Genomic DNA, 21582 nt, shown 5'->3' on the forward strand with positions numbered 1-21582 from the left:
TCTCACCTTGACTTGAAAAGCAGAGATAGCACAGTACAGGTGAGAAAAGAAAAGGTCAGATCTACATACAATCACTTACAGGTCTGTGGGCACTGGTACAGTGCAGTGGGGTTGACAACGGGTCTTTAATGTGCATCAAAGTGGTGAAAACCATTTCAAGGTGATGCACCAAAATGGCAGAAATAGTTTAAGATCGACGCACCACACTGGTGACTCAGTGTCATGTTGTTGCACTGTCATGGCATTTCAGCAGTCTTTTAGTCCTCAGTTCTCAAACCGATGCACCGTGATGGGGTCAGCGTGTGTTCAGTCTTAGGCCACTGTGTGTACCCCATAAGTACACAGTTAGATCCCCAGATGCTGGTGAAACAACACCGGAGAAGAGAAACACCAGTATGGACTCCCGCATAGTGAAAAGGCAGAGTAGAAGTGGAGATGTGGAATCGTCCGATATTCACTGAGACGGGGCCTTTTTCAAAACTACAAGGGGCTGTTGTCTGTAATCCCAGGGCTATGGACAAAACTAGTGCTATATACGCCTTCATAAAAAAAGAAAAACAACACTTCAATAATTGCTTGGTAGTGTGAGCCCCTTGGAGTTGTTTAATGGCTAACGACACCACCAGTCATCCGCCAATGGCAGCCCTGGAGCTCACAGGAACATAGACATGTTACTCCTGTGGTCAGGCTAGCAGAAAGAAAACCCTCCGAGGAGGGGTTGAGATAATAATAGTCAGGTAATTTCAGCAGATCTCTGTTACATGAGGCGGACCTCATCTCGTAAAACAGAAGCAATAACAAAAATCCCCTTTCACACATTTCCCCCGAAAATAATCCCCCAAACAATCACAAGAACAACAACAATAAAGCAAAGATTCAAACCACCCCTTCCCTGTTTGCACCTCACCAGCACGGTTTGCAGGAGGATAAGGAACGCCCCAATAGACCTCCACCTCCTTCGTCTTCTCTACATACAAAATGGACACCCCTGGAAACACCCAAGCAGAAAATGAAAACATAAAGATTCCTATGTACACATCTCTTTCCTCTGACTTTGAGCTTAGACATAATGTATTTGTTCTACCATCCAATGACCAACCCTAGCCACCTTGCCTCCTTCTTCTCCTCCTCCTCTTCCTCCTCCTCTTCTTCCTCCTGAAACAACCATATCCGAAGCAACCCCTCATATAGAGGTGCCCCTGTCTGGATCATTGCCATATCCAAAGTTGGGTCCTGGACCTGTCGGCTGGTAGGGGATGGAAGACATTGTTTTGATGGGGCTGCGGAAGAAGCCACCGTTGGGGGCCCTCTGCCTGAAAGGGCCCACCCCGCCAGTCCGATGGTCCTGGAGGACGCCCCCGCCGCCGCTACCGAAACCAGCAGAAAATCCAGCAGCGGCTTTGGCAGATAGGGTGCGGCTGAGGGTCTGGATCTGCTCGGGGATGAAGGTGGTGGTGGTTATGTGGGTGTTGCGGAAATCGCTGATCTGCTCGAGTGCCTGGCGCGCGGCAGGCAGCGCATCCATGTCAAGGGGTGTTAAATCGACGGAAGAGGTGGAGAACTGCTTGTGGGGGCTTTCATCCTCGGTGCACAAGCTGTTAACCCGGCGGTGTAGGTGCTCCAGGTCGATCTCCTTATCGTCCTGCAGGTGGGGAGGGGCAGAGGCAGGAGGAGGACGAAGAGGAGAAAGCGGGGATGGGAAATGGTGAAAGGTAAGAGGGGTTAATGCAAAGGGAGGCCATTTGGAAAGAATATTCGGTGGGAAAGAAGACGTTGGAAAGGAAGGATGAGAAGGGGTGAGAGAGGAGATATATCCAAATATCCAGGGGTCAGTGTTTAAGGGTGGGGGATGGAGGTGAGGGGAATGGACAAAGGAAGAGAAGGACAGGAAATAGAAAAGCAGAGAGAGAGAGAGAGAGGAGGTAAAGGAGTGAAGGTCGTGCAAACAGAGGAGTAAGGAAATGGAGAGAACAGTGAAGGAAACAGAACAGAGTGCGTTCAGAGAGAGATATTTTTTGAAAAAGGGGAAATGGATGGGGTGTATTTGTATTCAGAATCAGCAATAGGGATGTCATCCATCCATCCAGCCAGTATAAATGATAGTAAGATAGATAATAGTGAAAGCAAGAGAAGGGCGGATGAAATGATGATGGCAAGATGGCATGCATGTGACCAAACAAAAGTTTGGGCCCAATTAAACATGAGGTTCAAGTTGAGGTAATTGCAATAGTGAGGGGAAGAGTGGGAGAGGTGATACAAACAGGTTTGGTGGTGACAGGGAAAGATGGATGTGACAGGAAGCAGGGAGAGCAACAAAGAAAGGAAGGGAGAGATGGAGGGAAGAGAAGCACACTGAGCTGTGGTCAAGATATTGAAGGAGAGAAACATACACACACTTCTACAAGGTCTTTAAGGGAGTGCACATCATCTGGAATACACACAGAAAACACACCGCCATCATGCGATTCCAGAGTGCTGAGACTATTGTCCATATCATAATCTTACACTATAAATACAACTTATATGACGGAAAGGCAGTCCCTGTCACCTTTGCATTCTGGCCGTCATGACAAAAAAAAATTCACATTGAGATTGACATCTCATTTTCGTGTGAATTTGAAAAAGGAAATCCTGGGCCACATGCAAATACGGCTTGTTAATCAACTGCATCATACAATGTAGGATATCTAACTTCAATCGAACAATTTAACAGTCTTAACAATCTTTAAAAAATGTCAAGACAAAGCGCACACATTAACTTAAGCTTCAATTCACTTACAGCATATGTTAAATGAAACTTATAATCACTACTATACAACTATAAAAAACTTATCCACATAATCTAAAGGATGGCAACACTGAGAGGTGTTTCATGCTTTTACTGGATAGGGGACAGCGGTGCGAGGGAGCAGTGAATGATGTGAGGATACAGAGAGGAGAAGGCTGAGCTGAAAGGTGTTAGGTGCTGGAGAGAATTTTCCAAAAGTACAAAAACATTTGCATTGTCCACACACGTGTGGCAATGTGCTTCTCTGGCTTTATGGAGGGTGAGGGTCTCAGAGGTAGGTGGTGGAGTGTGGGGTGTCATATCATTTTAGGTGGCTCATCTCACACTTCATGGAAACGCTGTTTGGGAAACGTCAAACAGGGTTTTGTGAGGAGGGGAGTCACATTACTCGGGGTGAAGACAGAATTACCTCAGTGTCCTTCGGGTCTCGAGGGGGCTCTGGACCTACTGTATGTAGCTCATGGATAGAGGGGACCCACAGTGGTGCCCCCTGGTGGCCATCTAAGGAAGGGACAGTGGGAGGAAGGAGAGGACGAGGGGGCTCGAGTCGTGACACTATCATACACACACTGAACGTTTGAGGGAGGGGATTTCCAAAGGTTAGAGTCAGTACCAAAGAAATGAAGGGAAGTGAAAGAGAAGAGTGAATCACAAATGGTCAGTCTGCTGTCAGTGAGAGGGCACTGATGGGTAACTACGAGGAGTGATCGAAAGGGACCGAGGCAAGGAAGAGTGGAAGGTTTTTATGGAGAAAAGTTGAAGAAGGGAGGTTTTCTCCACTATGTATTTAAACATAAATATGTCATTTACTGTTTAAGGCCTTATTTTGGGCCTCAATTTCACACAGCAACATCTTTTTTTTTTTTTTTTTTGTAATAAGCAGTTTTGCAAAAATCTCTGTTACAAAAAATAAATACTTAATTGAAGGCCTTTACTTGCATTATGTACCTTTACAGAACATGTAACTTGAACTGTCCGCTCAAAGATGATGCTCTATTTGCTTCCAGATAGAGAGACAGCACCCTCTAACGGCAGGAAGGCCTCATTGCCCACATAATCAACTGGCAACATGCCAGGAATATAAAAAAACAGGTACATTTGCATCCAGCAGAAGGCTCTGCTATACTGTGATTACCACAGTTTGGACCCTGCTCCTTGATGTCCGTCATTCCTCTTAACAAATTCCCATTCATATATCATCACATTTCTAACAGCATCTGTCTTCAAGCATTACTAACCAATATATTATTTATATCCACTATTGTATGTATAACCTTGGGGTGGGAGGTGAGGTGGTAAAGGTGGTCATTCTCATTTTTGGGGGGAGCTTGGAGGGGTTGGTGGGTTCGTAGGAGTGCTGCACGATCAGGGCGCAGGGGATGTCGCAGCATGCTGGGGGCTGGTAATGGGAGGCGCTGGGGGCAGTGGTGTTGGCGGTGTTGGGGTTCTGGTTTTGGGTCTGACCGCCCAGGGCAAGAGGGTGCTCGTTGGGGTTGTGAGGGCAAGGATCAGCAGCTTGCCTGGCAGATGGGCCATCTGCCTGCGTCTGGTGTGAGTGTGTGATGTGCATGTGTGTGTGTGTGTGTGTGTGTGTGTGTGTGTGTGAGCAAGAGGGACAGAAGGGGAGAGAGAAAAAGAAAGAGGTTGATGGGAGAGACATGTAAGTAATTCATATCACGGTGTGTGTGTGTGTGTGTGTGTGTGTGAGTGTGCGTGCATGCAAGTCAAGTGGGAAATTTAAAACAAGCCAAAATAATTTAAAAAAAGAAGCCAAATAGACACACAGGCAGACAATCGGCAGACGGGCAGAGGCAGAGAAGGGATGAGTGACAGACAAGATCAGGCAGATGGAAGGATCGTAAAGGTGGAGGAGAGAGAGAGAAGTCAATTGGAGAGACAGACAGGTGGGGGGTGAGCGAGAAGAAAGACACGGCAGTCAGTCAGCACACACGGTTAAGCAGGTCGTTCTGTGTTTGTGTCCTCAGAGAGACATTCACACAGTCGTTATATACCTGGAAAGGGGAGATGCTTAAATGGAATTTTGTATTGCTCCCCCCCCCGTCTCCCCCTCGCCCGCTACACCCCTTAACACAGAGTACTTATCTACAAAAACACAACAAAAAAGGAAATATGAGAGCTTTGAGCCACAGAAACACAGATCATTATATAGAGTTAGAACGAGTAGGCTGGCAATTCCCATCCACACCAGGTCAGCTGTTTTAGGTGTACCAAAGAAGGTGATACACAAGGGAGTGCCCGCTCTGCTCATGCTAAATCTACATGGATTATATGAAGTATCAGACAAGGTACAAAACCACAGATTTATGGAAGAGTTCTGACAATGAACATTGTTTCTATTTTGTCAACATGCAGCATTATAATTACTGTCAGTTTTGAACATCTGGAGATTTGGTTGATTCCAATGACAGAACTCTTTCATACAAATATATATATATATGTATACTGTACATCAGGCATATAGGGTAAAGCAATACACAGCCGCCCTTTTATGAATGAAATGGGCCTCAGACTCTCATCTTGAACTAACTTGTTAAAAGGATCAAGATGCCAACATTGTGTCTGGCTTCCAAAGCAGTGTCAATAGCACCTCGATCCATTTGTGTTTACATATACAGTATTATCATTACAAGCATGCCCAGACGTCACCCACCCAGGTACCAACCCAACATGAGTTCAGATGCTTTAGAGCACAGTGAGAGAGTATTCATACACCATACAGTTGGGGTTTATTCTGCATAATGGAAAGCGTAAGTTCTCCGTCGTCATAATTCATCGAACTAACATGTGAACTATCAAAGATCCCAAATTAGCAGGGATGACTTGGACACTTATTTTGTGTGCATATAGTCTTGCCAGAGGCGCTTCAACTACGACACACCATTGGTGAAACACATGAGTCAACTCTGTGGAAATGAGTGTTATTATGTTTGTGAGTGAATAAAGCGTGGTCACACACAAACTGTTTAAAGTGAGACAGCGATGTCAGCCATTCCACAACACTTACCACAGACACAAACAATGACACGGAGCTCACGGTCACAAGCAACACAGAACTACAGCAATGAATGTAAAGGCATGTACGGACATGTACAGTGTGGGATTAGGTACAGTATGTGTAAGATACGCAGAGTCACAAACACTTAGAGTTCAAACGGTGCATTGTGGGTTTCCATGTATGCAGGAAGCATGTGTGCACATGAGTGGCAGGTGGAGATGCTGGTTTTGGCCATAACATCTGATGGATGATGTCATGATTTGTGCCAGTGTGAACTGATTTTAAGGGAATCGCATCCATCTTAAGTCAAATGTGTGTCACTGATTTCATGAGAACATGAGCAGAAACCCAGCAGGACTTATGAAGCATATGTTTCAAACAAACTGAACAAATGTATATCTTGCAAGAATGGGTTTCATGATACGCCGAATCGGACACAAACGTTTGAGCATTAAATTGAGAAATAATCCGAGCATGACAGAGCAGGGTGGGAGCTTATTTGTGTGTGTGTGTGTGTGTGTTACAAGCTGGCTTTATTCAACATCTGAGATAGGTGAGACCCAACTGATAACCTCAATGATATACCAGCATTCATCAGTTATTCTTACATTGGTACACTTGCTCACTTTAGATTAGGCCACGTAAGATCAGATAGTGTGCAAGTTATTTTAAAATATTCACTGCGGTTTTAGTGATTAATGCAATTCAAAAGGACTATTGTCAGTCTGCCGTAATACATAATACATTCATGTGGTTTTAATATTAGCCTGAATTCTCCAGTCTGTAATATGTCTTTCTGGACACAGTAAACCTGTTTCACGGAGGTGCGGTGGGGACAGCGTGAAAGGTCCCTACAAGCGTCCGGTTGTTCACACATTGCGGTCAAAGCGGCTCCAAGAACGAACCTCTTCTCTTCTTTTTACATTTTCAGACTCGCTCGGCCGTAGTTTCATCAAAGCTCTCCATCTTTTTTTAAAGAAACAAGACATTTCAATCTGTGTATAAGACCTTCCCGGGACCCCGTTGCTAGCCAATCATCGCAACGGGGTCTGTGTGACCCTATTTGCGTTGCAACGCGCCACCAGAAGCATGAAACTGGTTTAACAAACTACATTAGAGTCGACTGGCCATTGAAAGTAGAGTCCTCGTGCCAAGTCCAAATGAATATGAATACCCCTGGCGCCAATGTGTTTTTACGAAGCCAAATTTTCGACACATAAAGAGTGGGTCACCGGACTTTCCAACTTTATGTGAAGCTTGCAGAAATGCACGGGGAGCTACATGCTGTTGGCTCGGTGTGATGGTCTCAAGTGTAGTTTGCATTTACTGTGACAGCAAGACAGTGAGTTCCTGATTTGAACCGAGAGTGAGGCGTCTAGTGGAGTTAATTACAAGCTTTATGGTTTGCTTCACTTTAATAATTTAACTTTAGGAAGTTGGATGACATTAAACACACTTGACTAGACTTACTCCATTGGCCATGACTAAGGCCCAATTGCATGCAGAGGCAGAGTTTCCCCCAGTCGATAAAATGCAACATATGCAATTTATCTAATTAGCTGCTTTGAAGTTGACTTGAATTTGTCTTTCTTCCTCCACTGAGTCAGGACATGCTGCAGTGGTCCCAGCTTGACTCTCTCCTCTTCTGTTCTCAGCAAACCATCTTTGCAGCTGGTTGCCCATTTGGAAACATTCTGCACAGATGGTGATTTGAGATCCGAGTCTGGTATCCCCACAGTTTGTATATGTACAAAGGATGATTTTAGGAAGGAATAGGAAATAATATCTCAGCCAAATGAAACACTTTGATGGCCTTAGCAGACAATTCGTCATTCTTAAGGCCAGTGTCCGCTAGAAGGCACACAAGTGTGTGTGTGTGTTTGTCCCAAACAGACGCACTCAAAGGTTCAGAGATTGGTGCGACACAATGCTTACGCAACACTTTGGGCCAGCGTCTCCTCAAAAGGCATTCACGTTGCTGGACTCATTTGCACACACACACACACACAGTTTGTTGCCAGTCGCATGAGGAGTGGGCGGGGCTTTCAGATGCTGTTTGATGATCCCGCTCGCACTTTGTTTGAGGCACGCTGACCCCCCTGGAGGTTCAGTGGTTACTCTGAGCTAAACCCAGAGCTAAACCGAAGGCAATCAATAGGTCAATGCTTTGATAGCGTGAAGGACAAATGTCAAGGGTCAACTATCAAAAACAATCATGGCTGACTGAGCCGACTTCATTTCCACCATGGAAGCACGGCGGGGCTATTCTAATGACTTCGCACTATGACTTTGTTCTTAAATTGGATGTCCTATTCCTTTGCTCCTTCTATTACCCCGATGCTTTGTTTTGATGTGCACTCAAATCAAATCCTACTCCCTCCTCTAAGCACACACAGCAAAATAACTTCAAAGCTATATCCATCTTTTATTGCCCTTTAATGAGGCAGGGGGTAATAGTAACACTAATTGTATTATAATGTACATACTAATGCAGTTCACCCTATCACCTGAATGTGACTTCTACATTATTAATACTAACAGTGATTTACATTTACTCTTCCTGGATGATGTCTTGATGTGGTAAAACCTCAGCAACGACAAAGAGATATAAACACTATCACCGTTTAAGTCCCCGCTGGCCCTCCTATTCACCGCTGCGCCGCCACTCCTGCGCTCACTCGGGGGGTTGATTCCAATGGCTGCTCTTCGTGGCTAATGAAGACGGCAGGGGGGGGGGGGCGGGGCGGGCGGGGGGGCGTGTTGCAGCCGAACCACACTGTGCTTGACGTGACTTTGTGCCCGAACAGCAGTTTGGTGTCTTTGTGGCAGCTGCTTTGGCTACTGATAATATAAATGCTTATATATTGTTATAATGATATGCTTTTTGTCAGGCTACTCAAATTCAGAATAACAAATAGAAGATGAGATTTGTGTCTGGGAATGTCTGCTTCTCGAGAATAGATAGCGCCTTATCACAACACACCCATATGTCATCGAATAGTCTAACCAAGACCTGGACTGGCCTTGCAGGGCTCAGTTCTGTGGAGAGAGAGAGAGAGGAGGACATGGAATTATCCCCCTCCTCGATAGTTCAGCACCAATTAGAAGTTGGGATGATGCATACGAACCTGTGACGAAATCTGTGTATGTAAAGGCCGGGTTTTCCGGTTCTAGGGCAGAGTTGTTGGGACTCCACTGTGATTGCAATATCAGCGCTTGCACTTTGCTTGTGATCAGAGGAATAAATCTACCAGAACGAGATAAGTTGTTGGCTGAATTCTTCCAAAGGCTCTTCCCATGCAGACGATTTTGATCGACGCTAACACTACTTTGACTAGTGATCTGAATGACAGATTAAAGCTGGTAGCTGAGGGGGCGTGGCGGGGGGTGCGTCTGGTGGTGTGTGTGTGTGTGTGCGCTGCATACAAAATGGTCAGCTTGGTGCCAATGTTGAAACATAGAGTAAAAAAAACATTACAAACATAGACCGTGTGACCCGACATGCTGAACGCATTTCTGATAATTTCTGGCAGCCTCCAAATTGATGACTGTGTTTCTTCTGTAGGCTTAGACACCGAATCAACTGAGCGACTGTCGGTTTTAGTCACATAGCACGCGACGGGGGTGTAAATATTTAATATGCATAACTTGATTTACCAAAGCAATTAGACGGCGGAGAAATAAATCATGGCAGCAATATAAAAGAAACTAAATTAAGTTTAAGCAGATCGAACAGCAGCCGACCTGCTGTTAAGCATGTTGCTCCATTCGCACTGCAGTTTGTTGCCACTTTAACGGCGCATCATGCCAGATGCATGGGGAACTTGCACATGGCAAATTGAGTGAAAATGGAGGACTCCGCCTGCAGCTTTATAGCTCCTTCTTTTGTATTCACAGAAGTGTACAAATGCTCTCACGCGTGCAAGTAAAATTAAACAATTAAATAGATCAGTGACCGACAAATCATTTGCCCCTGTTGATCGGCCGCGAGCCATTGCAGGAGGCTTGCGGTAAATAAAGCCGTGTGAAACTTCCAATCAGTTGTGTCAGATATGTGCACACGACAGCGATCACAGCTGATGAGGCACATCAGTCAGATCACAAAGCACCAATTTGCCTGCAACATCACACCCATATTAATTTAGTCTGAAGGATATTCCTGTCAAATGAGGTCACCGCCACTCAAGTCCCAACAACGGCTTCTCACGAGTGGCAGGAATCATCTCCATAAGCTAGAAAACTGTAGTGATGCAATACTGTGTGATGATACACTTATGTTTGACCAACAGCTGCTCATTTGCATATTTGGAACCGATGCTTCATAGAATTTTCATATTGAAACTTTCCCTCTAAATTACTTTCCAGATGAATGGTGTTATCGGCCTTTGATCATGAAAAGTAACCTGATCTGACACTAAATCATCCTGGGTAGAGCCACAATTTTCATTACCATCTTTTTGTCATCTTTTCTAATTTATTCTTGGTGGAACTTTAAAATCGGCATGACACCATGATTACGGAGATTAGCCAGGCTTCTCTAACTTGTTTCTGGTAGGAAGAATTATCCAGAGAGGTTCACTTAAACCGTCCTAATTAGAATAATGTCCTATCTATTACCCAGTTAAAGCCCATTTTGGTAACCAGGCAACAATAGCGATACCTCCTAATATCTACCCCCACTCTGATTGACGGCAAATTGGTTTTAGGGACTGGAAGTTGAACGAGAGGTTTCGAGAACCGTTCTACGTTAATTCTCTAAAGTCATTATCCACAAGTTAACCTTAACCGGCTTTTATCAAGTAGCTTCCTCAGAGGGGGAAAAGGCAATTGTTTTTCAAGCAGAAGTAATTTACCTTTCCGCTAAAATTAAACCGTAAGCCTACTGCTTCATGCCTCGGTCTAATTTGTAACCAACACACAAACAATTAACTCAAAACCTAAAGTGAAAATATTACTTCATAATTACATTTCCATCCGTTCATCAGTGGCATGTTTTGCATACCAAATTTGCTTCACTTTGCTGCAATTTCCGAGTCTCGATTCAAGTTATTGAGCTGAGCTCCCCCCCCCCCCCCCCCCCCCCCCTTTCCTCTGTGTCTTAGTAAACACAGCGGCAGGCTTGAGAGATGACAATGCGGCGCTCACAGTGCAATCGGAAGCTGGCATACAAATCTTTGTCAAGTCCGTCTGTGGATAAAACAGCTACTGAAATAGAGAGGTTGCAACAGTGGCTCGGACACTGGAACACTGGGGTGAAAATGGCCCGAGCCGGTGCAATCACAATGCATTAATAGAAATGCAACTACGCGGGCAGCCGTGTTGTGTTGTTCTTTAAAGACGACGCCGGGTGGAGCAAACGAAGCGACCAAATGACGACAGACCGCAGGGTTTTCTACGAGGGGAAGATGTTGCCAGCGTCCCTCTGATTGACTCAAACGATATCCCCTGCTGAGGTGATCAGCCGCATATGCAGGCTGATTGGAAATTGCACAGGTCTCTGCTGCTAATTTACAAGGTGAAGTGTTGCCACTGCGTCGAAGAGAGAACGCTGGTATAAACCTCCATGCGTAACACTGTGAGTCCGTGTGGGTCTCACTATGCCTCGGTCAAGGCACGACGCAGCACTCAAACAGGCCCCCAGGGCTGTTTTTATACTCGGCTTTTAACCGCTATCATCTTTTCTCCAAAACATGCACTTCTCAGAACAATAAGGTTGATCACCCTGTTGACATTGACACATTTGCCTCATTTTTTTTAAAAATTAATCGACACCATCAAAATAGCATTAATAAAACATTAAACAAAGAGGTGAGAGTATGCAGTAGCAGAATGCTGAATACATTATAGCGGCAATAATAATAGAGTATATTTACCAGTTTCAATATATATATATATATATATATATATATATATATATATATGTATATATATGTATATATATATATATATATACATGTATATATAAGGGGGTAAAGATCAAGGGAAGTAGGGGTTTTGTGGTTTCAATGTAAACATGGTCTTGGACTGGAAAGAAGCGCAGCTACATGAACTCATTCACGGCGCCTAAACTCTCAGAGTGTGGGTGTTTAATGCGATTATGTGCATCTCGGATATGTTACCCAGGCAATTTAATATTGCATCATAGTTTAAGTTATATATCTTATTTGGCATCAGTATGAATGGCGGTACTTACATCGGCTAATGAGGACTAAGAAGTGGGTGAATAATGAACAGCCTTTGCAAGTACTGCAAGTTAAGTTAAATTAGCTCTCGGCAGATAATGTCTCCATGGCTAATCATTTTTGATAATTCGGTGGCAAAATGTAAACACGCAAACTATTACGATTTTATAACGGGACAGGATACTTTACAAGCCGACAGTCTATTAGGATGACGATTGTTAAAATGAACACAATGCTGTCAGGGCTTCTGAAAACATTCAAGTCCTATTTGACCTTTCCTTCCCACATGAGCAGGGATTTATTTATACGAGACTACGTAAAAGATCAATGCTGGTTAAATCACTGGGTATCTAATATCGCACCTCCGGGCTTCTTTTTGACAGAATGTGCAAGAGCCTGGCATCGAATACAGCTCCAGCCTGCGCTATCAGCGGAGTGTTGCTGCCGTCGCTTGTGTGGCAAACGTAGTTCAGGGTGAAGTGACATTGGGAACTTGGGGAGGTTTTCAAAGTTTCATTGTCACAACTCCTTCACAAGGAAGGCTCCACTCATCGCTCTCTTCCTCATGCATCCTCCTGGCTGAGGAATTGGATTTTTGTTCCTTTTCATCACTTGGCCACAACGTCTAGACTTCTTATTTAGAGATTCCACACCCTTCTCCCCTTGGCTAGGCAAGATCTGACACTGAACCCATTATCCATCCAATAATCATCCGTACACTCTTACTTTTTCTATCTTGGTCCCTTTTTCTTTTTTCATCTACCTGTTACACTGCTTATTTCCACTCTGACAACATACGAGAAGACCAGGGATGTACTACACACCCTATCTATACCTCTTTCTGTACAATTACACAGTCACCCATCCATCCTCCTACCTCCTTGGAGGGGACCCTGGATCCCTTCCTCCGTGACCACCAGCTCTCCACCATAGCAATGAGGCAGGAGAGCACCACGCCGGCTGCCAGCACGCAGAAGACGCCGGCAAAGCTGTGGATGTCCAGGGCGTTGCCACGCTGCCGTGTCTGGACCGAGCTGTAGAGGTCGCAGGGGCTGTCCCTGGGCCACCACTTGAGTTTCAGGATGTCCATGTCACCGTTCTGCTGGAGCTCCAGGATTCTAGGATGAAGGCAGGAGACACAGGCATGTCAGCATAGAGCCCCGTGCGCAGTAAGAGAGCATACTGTACACGCACTGACAGCACAAAATACTCCACGAGTCCTCATGCATCCACGAATGAACGCGTGGATGCATGAATGAGACACATTGAAAAGTGTGAGCGTATGTATTGGGCGTTGTTAATGGGTGGCGTCTGAGCAAGCATTTCAATGGTTAGTCGAAACGCTTCAAAACAATCACGGAGAACGACAAAATATTTGCACAACTGCATAAAACCAGACCACGCCGCAGCTTTTACTGCAGTTGCCATAGCTCCCCTCTTCCATTGGAGGGCAGTGTTTGCCAGCTGAAACCCCTTTCCCATCCCTGACAACCATATTGGGCTGTCAAACTCATTATGGCTAACATTAATATGTTTTGCAGCACAGCGCGAGTACACTGCCACAATGTCATTATGCAGCCTAGCTTTAGTCGCACGATTGATGGCTTCAGAGAGGATACAGCTCAGAGGTTGATGGGGTCCCTCTGTTAGCCTTCAGCTTATTATTTAACTGGGTCGTTCGTTTTGGTTTGGAGGAGAGCTGCAGACACACACAGACAGACAGGCTTATGGAGGCTCTGTTAGCATTCGGCTGGATATTTAACAAGCTATCTGGCGTGGCGGGGGGAGAGCCATGGGGAAAGGGAGAGACAAAGAGGAAAAAGGCAACGTGGAAATGTGTGTATGTGTGTGTGTGCTTATACTTCCCTCACATACTAACACAGCAAACAAACAGATGCAAATAATCCCTCATAGATAGACGAAAGCACCAGGCCGCTTGACACCAACAGGGTGGATACACACTCAGGAGTGAACAAACTCACAAGCACAACTGCATGCATGACAAAGCAAACTTAAACAGGATTCGTACGTCTGTACATGGAGATAGATGTTTGCAATTATCTGCACAACTTCCTGGGGGCAAACCCCTCCTGCAATTTCAGTGACAGCACGCTGACGTGATTGACAGTGCCCATCTCTCATCTTCATTTTTCCTCATGCGGAATACATAGAACGGACTGAAATCAATCAAGAAATGCAAATGAGCCCTGCATACAGCTTACATAATTAATTTCATCCACAATAGCCATAAAAAATGTGGCTCATTTCAATGTAAATCAGTTGAACAGGCTCAGCGCGTTGCTTCACAACAACGTCGCTCTCATTTAGGGACACTCTCTTATCACTCCCTGGGCTCTACTGAGCCGGTGGGACTGGGGAACCGCACGGTTAACACGCCAGTTGGGGTTGCAATCGATGGGACGGAATAAAAAAGGGAAAAGAGTCGAGAAGAAGAAGAGAAGAGAAGTGACGAGAAGAAAAGAGACGAGGAGAGAAGAGAAGAAAAGAGACGAGGAGAGAAGAACTAATTCCAACAGCAAATCCACCGATAGTCATTCTAATACGAGATCATGTCAACCAACTGCTGGCTTGAATGTGGGATTGTTTGGCTCAGATAAACTCGGATTAGTGGCAAGATTAGAAAAGACTTTGTGTAGATGATATGCAAGATTGATTCAATACAAATCAAAGTGGTCGACAATAGTGTTCAGCAGTCGTAGTGTAGTGGCAGCACTGGCCTAGTTGTGTGCCCTCGTTATCACTCTACTGGCAGGAAAAAGAGGCAGTCAGTGTTAAATCCCACATCGCATACCAATACTGCATCTGTTCTTTTTCAGTAGAGCAGCGCGCCCTGCTCCATTTTCTTTGCAATATGTTACTTAGTTACTTTTGGACTGTAATATTGTATCGTATAATGCAGGACTCTGAAATAACTTCATGCTTTATCGCTTCTTGCACCCCCTGAGAGCGAGATAGCCGAGGAGCAGTGGCGCAACAAAACGATTCAATTGTCTAGTGAATTTTAAGCACATTTCTGAAATGTCGCAAAAAAAATGAATACAAAAGTGAATTATGCTCCAAACCCTGGACTGGTTTGGAGCAATTTGAGCCAGAAGTTGGCGGTGTATGCTGTGACTTGGCTGTAAACTGAGTGGATGTCGAGGCTGCGAACTGGAGACAAAGCAAGTTGCCCCGGCCATCGAACCCATCGAGGAAATAAATGGAGAGAGGTCCTCGGGAATTAGTTCCAATTGGGCGACTTTGAATTGTTCTTCCATGTCAGCATTCCATTAGTTACGTTTCGTGGTCCCCAGTGACGAACACAGCATTTGCATGTTATGGGAATATCGCATCAGCATAGATGGCAACAGCGGAAAGTCAGTTGATTAAATGTTTGCTCCATCAGAATCCATTTGGCAAAGCCGTGTCCGTGTCCACTTCAGCACCAACTCTATTTCAACAAGTACCAAAACCACTTCAAGCTAGCGTGAACGCTCCAAAACGCACATCCAAATATGTGAATGGAAACACGGCTACGGTCGCATGCGCCGTTGAAATGATTATTTTCTTTTTTAAACAGCACCTGTGTTGTAATCAAAATCCGTGAAAAGATTGTTCTTCGCTGACGGCAGTATCACAGAAAGAAAAAAAAAAAAACTCACTATTCTTGAAAGTTAAAACAAGCTTCATGTATATAAAAGTGCCTTTCATACAGTGCTGACCTTTTTATCTGTCACTTTGACGAAAGATGCTTCACACAAACAAACAAGCCAGTGCTGTGACAGACCGGCGGCTTCGAGAGAAAGACGGATTACACACACGGGCTAATGAGATGAAATAAGAGCGATCCCACCTTTCAAGAAAGCCTGGCAATGTTTTGCCAAAAATATTTCATCGTTTTCTCGCTTGGAATTCCGCCAACTTCTAAAGATCTCTTGTCTCAGTTGATGTCTTTTCATTTCTGTCGACAGAAAGAGACGCGCTTTATGTTTTGGAGTTGCCGTCTGTTGTCTCTGCTGATGAGTCGACTGTTCACGCGTTGTGTCACGCGTGTCATGTCACGCTGGTTTTTGTGGGGCACGTTGGGAGTTGACATAAGCGGTGGCGTTTTCCCGTTTCATCTACTTTAACACTTGTTCACTTCTCTGTGAACGTGACAGACAGTGAAAAAGGTTTGTGACATATTTCGACAAAACGAGTTTCCTTTTGACCTTTGAGGGAAACAAATAAACAGTGGAAAGGTAATTAACATTCCTTTACGAGCGGAGAGAAATAGCAATGGATGGAAAGATAATCTTTGTCACCTGTATCAGATATTACAGGCGAAGATAGACGGGGAAAAGGGCAGAGAGAGGGGACAACATGCAGTGGCCCCTGCTCAGGACTCAGGCCTGCATGTGTCGTCTGTGGCTCAGTGGTGAGCAGGGTCGTCCTTCAATCAGAGGATCGGCGGTTCCATCCTCGGCTCCGCTAGCCCATGTCGATGAGTCCTTGGGCAAGACACTTAACCCCAAAATTGCTCTTATAGGTGTGCCTACGGTGTGTTAGTTACTGCTCAAGTGCAGGTAGAACCTTAGCCCTTCCTATCAGTGTGTGAATGGGCGTGTCCATTTGCCATTACCATAAGGGGCGACTGTGGGTCAGTGGTTAGCAGGTCTGCCTTTCAATCAGGGGGTTTGGTGGTTCAATCCCCGCCCTAGTCGTTGTGTCCTTGAGCAAGACACTTAACCCGGAATTGTTCCCTGTAGCTGTGTCTACAGTGTATGAATGTAATATGATTGTAAGTCGCTTTGGATAAAACCGTCAGCTAAATGTAATGTAATGTAACATGGGGCGTCCAATCTGCCAGCTATGGCTGCCAGGTATGACGAAACACCTGCCATTCAAAATATGATCTTGCTGTGTTTTTAGGTTGCTGGCTGTATCTATATGTAAAGGTTCTATAAACAGGATTCAGAGCATTAATAAAGCAGCAACCACTATAAAGATATAGTGAACGTCAACCTGGAGTCGCGCTGTTAGCACCGCTAGCTTCTAGTCGCTGGCTCAGCAGTCTCCATGTTGAGACCCGCGTGAGGGCGATCCTTCAATCGTAGATGTGCTCTGAATTACGCATTGAGCACCTTTAGAATCTACGCTTTGATTTTCAAACGTTCGCATCGAGACGTTCCTGCTCTACTCAAGACAATCAAAAGGATTGCGCAAACAAAACAACACAGAATAACTAAAAGGCCTTCTCCCCGTCTTGATCAGAGATCAAACAGATCAAAACATAAAAACAAAAAGGAGACTTTCATCGGAGGAATCATTAGGATGTGACGAAGCTGCCTGTAACTTTGAGGGAGGACAGAGCAGAACAGATTTGAGATTCAGGACAGAGTGCTCTTTCTCTCTCTCTCCTCTATTACGACCCTGTCTGCCCGTGGAGTTCATCATCTGTCATTCTGCCCTAATTGGCCTATCAGAGTTATGCAAAAGATGCTTCCCTGATAGGCCCTCGAATGAAACCCTAATGCTGACTTGCACCCACCAGAACAGACGCACACACCCTCGTAATAGTCACACTCACCTGACATTTATCTTCGGCTTCAGCCCACAAAAAAAAAACACTGATTTCACTCCGCAATAGTAGAATACTTGCAGGAGAGAGGAGACAAATGACGACCGTGCTGGTAATATTCCGTGGACAGATGGTGCAAGGCAAAAGTGAAGTGGAAGGTGTTTACATGCTACACTGCATGCCGGAGTTATTCCAGTTCTTAGGCTTAAATGCATCCGTCGAACACTCGGTCATTTCCAGATTATTTGAGTGTGTTGAGAGTGACTCTGCACATGTAAAGTCAGTAACCCACAAGCATGGACGAGATCTCGGTTTATTTGTGGCAGCTATACTACAGGAGGGAATACTTTGACTTTCTAAGAAAAAGTGAGCATGGTGGTAATAGTTTGAAACACCAAAGTGGTTAAAACTGCTCTTTGTTTGTCTCCATGTGGCTGACAGGCAGGCTGAAAGGCTGCCCGTGAGCTGCCTGACAAAAACATGAGTTGAGTCAAAGGTTTCCTGCAGTACACCATCTGTCTGGATCTCTAAATTGTCTGTCGCTGTCTCACCAAAAAGAAACACATTCTCCCTCGAAAAAAACCCACACATTTGCCTCCGCGCACGTGCAAACGCACAGCAAGAGGCATGGACAAGCAATAACAGCCGAGTCCCACATTCAAAATACACTCCAATTGTGCTTGTAACAAAGACAAACTGACATGATGAGAGCTCGGAGTGGCTAATTAAAGTGCGTGCATGCGTGCGTGTGTGTGTGTGTGTGTGTGTGTGTGTGTGCGTGTGTCCCGGTCTTTATGTCCTCATCAACGATCTACATTGAGGTTGATGGAGCTCATCATAAAGCACAGGAGGAGGGAATGTCACAGGTAATTTAAATCCTCACAGCAGTGTGCAGTTCCTTGCGCAGATGCCCACAACTTTTTTTTTTTTTAAATCTGAATTCGTAGATGATAGAACCGAGAGAATGTACACTGAGATGCCTTTTCAGGGTCCTTTTCAGTTACCTGAGGGATCAGGAAAACGATCCTTCACTATAAATAGCACCAACTATACATCATATGCTTTCGTGTCATGTCTTGCACTATAAAATCCAGGGGATGCAATGTATGACTGCATGTTAACAGCTAATTTAATGCATCATTGTCTCAGTATATGAGCGGGTTTCAATGTCAGCTGCATGCGTGAGAGGAGTGGGTTTGACAGGTGAAAGGTAACTACAGAAGCGTAACCTGTGCTTCCTACATCCTCCCCCCCCCCCCCGCCCCCCACCCCCGTGCGTAACAGCTGTCCTGCGTCTGCGTGCGCGTCATGACTGCGTGCGCGTCATGACTGCGTGCGCGTCATGACTGCGTGCGCGTCATGACTGCGTGCGCGTCATGACTGCGTGCGCGTCATGACTGCATGCCTGTTTGTTATTGTAACTGTGTCCTAATGTAAAGGTGGTGTTCATGGGTACGGTGCATGCACGCGTGCATCTTCCTGCGTGGGTGGGGGGTGTCCGTGAAACAGCTGGCATGCTGTGAGCCGCACTAACGCCGTGTGTTTGTAATGAGTTATCGCCTCGCTTTCAGATCGTTGACTATGACTGGGGAGATCCATGATGACTTTAACACTCCCACTGGCTGTTAAAGCAAACGAGCAACGGTTGCTCGTGTGGTGGGGTAACCGCTGTGAAGCCTCCGTGCGAGTGTGTGTGTGTGTGTGTGTGTGTGTTTGTTTGTCGCTCGGTCTCTGCCTCCCCGCTCTCTCCGCAGTGGCCGTTACTGCGAGGACTAGATGTTGCCATGGCAACTCTTTGGCAGCAGCCTTGATGGTGGGATGATCACACATTATTAGTTGACTCGAGCTGAAAAAAGAACGCGGTGGTGATTTGGATAAAGGAGCGAGGGACAGAAAGAAGACTTGAAGAACGGGGCGAAACAAAGGCAAATGTGAAAGATTGCTGCACATTGGTTCAGGTGACAAAACACATCGTGAGATCACACACAGGGAGGGACTGACCGAGTATTAAGATAGGAATTATGTTCACATATGTGCTGTCTCTCTATCTCTCTTACAGAGAAACATGTAATTGTGCTTGTGTACCCTACCATTCAGTCCAATTTGAGTTTTATTTTTGCAAAATTGGGAACATTTGCCTTTTTCCCACGGGCTGCTTACGGATTTAAACTTTTTTCTTTTTGGATTAAGAGTAGAATTTAGTTTCAGTTCAGTTTACCGAGAGGCGGTGGTAAAGGTGCAGGTGGCTCGAGTAAAGGTGGTTCCTCAGAGATTGGAGAGCAAACACGCATGAGCAGGCGCACAAAAACACACATTCACATGTAAAAAAAATTAAATAAATCACTGGCATCAAAGTCAACATTTGGAAAATAGAAAGCAGCCTTTCATGGTGATAATTAGGTAATTAAATCTGTTTGTATGTGATTTCTTTCAAACAAAAAAGGCTTCATGTTTAAATATGTAAAAAGTACACGAGGGACACTGTTCCCGGTTAGCTGAAAACTGGGCTATTAGGAGTTCTTTTGATTGCATTTGACAGCCACATCTATTTGTAACAGTTTTAATGAGCATGTTATAAATGATACCCCTAAATGGACTGTTAAGAGATTTCACACTGTGTTGCTGCCCCACTGCTGGGCTATGGGGAGTGTTTCTAACTCAAACGGATGGCGAGGCCAATGTACAGGCTACAAAGTGAGTTTTGAAAGGCTGTTATCGCAGCACCTGGCAAACTGATCGTCGAGTCACTGGTATTGATCAACTCGGCTATCAACCCCCTCAAGATATATTATAGCTATTTTCTGCTATGGGTCAGTAAAAATCTCACTTATTGCCCCTTTAAATGCACTGTAACTCCATATATTGTGTTGATTCTGCAGTCTTCTGCGGGCCCATCCATACGACCCCCCTATAAATACAGGTTAGGGCCCATGCTGCTCTTTCGCCTGTAGCAGGATTTTACTGCAGCTGTGGCCACATACAATGCAGAGTGGTGTGAATTTCAGAACTGTCAAGGACTCAGCCTACTCCACTGTTTTTTGTGAGACGTAGCGCGTCACCACGGAGCATGCCGCTGTCTGGGGATCAGTGGGATACGTCCGCAGCAACTTAACTACGACAGGATCTTTCATACGAATATTCTTCTCCTGTCACCGAATACAATTTTAAGTTTGGAGACAGTGAAAAGTGGAAGTAGCGGTTTAGGTCAGAGGTGGAGACGGACGGAGAAGAGGATTCGAGTCAGTTGGAGAAGAAGGAAAGATGTCAAATGTAAGGGGAGCAACAAAAAAAAACAACAACGAGCTGTCAGTGTCTTCAATCTGGATGGATGGTTGACAACTAAATCACACAATGGAGGAAAAGTGAGTGCAGGTGAGAACGTAGTGGGCAGACGGGAAAAGGAGAAGAGCGCTGGGGAGGAGGAGAGGAGAAAAGACAAATGAGGAGCGAACAGAGGAAGACTGTCAAATGAAATGAGCAGTCCGGGGGTAGAAGACGGCAGGGATGAGAGACAGAAGTGCTAAAATGAGTTTGTTGCTCTGAGACGGCAGTCGGCTCCTTCGATGAGAAGAGCGCCGGCTGCCTCACTGCTGTTAGCGTCGCTGGAAAACATGAAGGAGAATAATGTTCACATTATAAGTCGAAAAAAAGTAGTTAAGTGCTTTCACTGTAGCTGCGGGGTCAGAATAGTTCAACGCTGTGGCTGTCGGGATTCGAGCTATACGTCTTTGAAAAAGTGTGAAATATGTGCACTGAAACAGGAACAGTGAGACGCGGTGTGTAGCGGGCGTTGCGAGGTGCAACCCGCAGGTACATCAATGACTCTGGGTGGGTGAGAGTGACATCGTGATTAGGGAGGTCAGCCTTCAACTACACAGCGGAGCTCCAGCCAACAACTTACTAAAGTATACCCCGGGATGCTGATTCACCACAAGCTGAAATAATGTTGACCTGCCTGTAGAGACAAGGGCAGGGTGGAATCAATAAAGCATGAGGATATTATCATGACATCATGTTGCTTCTTTTTTTGCTGCTA

The 21582-nt window shown here is 45.2% G+C and overlaps 1 protein-coding gene across 1 annotated transcript in view; it reads right to left on the reverse strand.

Moving 5' to 3' along the window:
- Positions 1 to 1183: 1183 nt before the first annotated feature.
- grid2 (glutamate receptor, ionotropic, delta 2) overlaps positions 1184 to 21582 on the reverse strand; it is a 418695-nt gene continuing 398296 nt past the window's right edge. Inside the window, exons 15-16 of the mRNA XM_034541936.1 lie at positions 12864 to 13104; positions 1184 to 1642 (exon numbers count right to left, since the gene is read on the reverse strand). Coding sequence (XP_034397827.1) covers positions 1184 to 1642; positions 12864 to 13104 — 700 coding nt within the window. The remainder of the gene's footprint in view (positions 1643 to 12863; positions 13105 to 21582) is intronic.

Source organism: Cyclopterus lumpus, chromosome 9 (assembly GCF_009769545.1).
Source record: "Cyclopterus lumpus isolate fCycLum1 chromosome 9, fCycLum1.pri, whole genome shotgun sequence".
In the NCBI taxonomy this organism is placed as follows: Eukaryota; Metazoa; Chordata; class Actinopteri; order Perciformes; family Cyclopteridae; genus Cyclopterus; species Cyclopterus lumpus.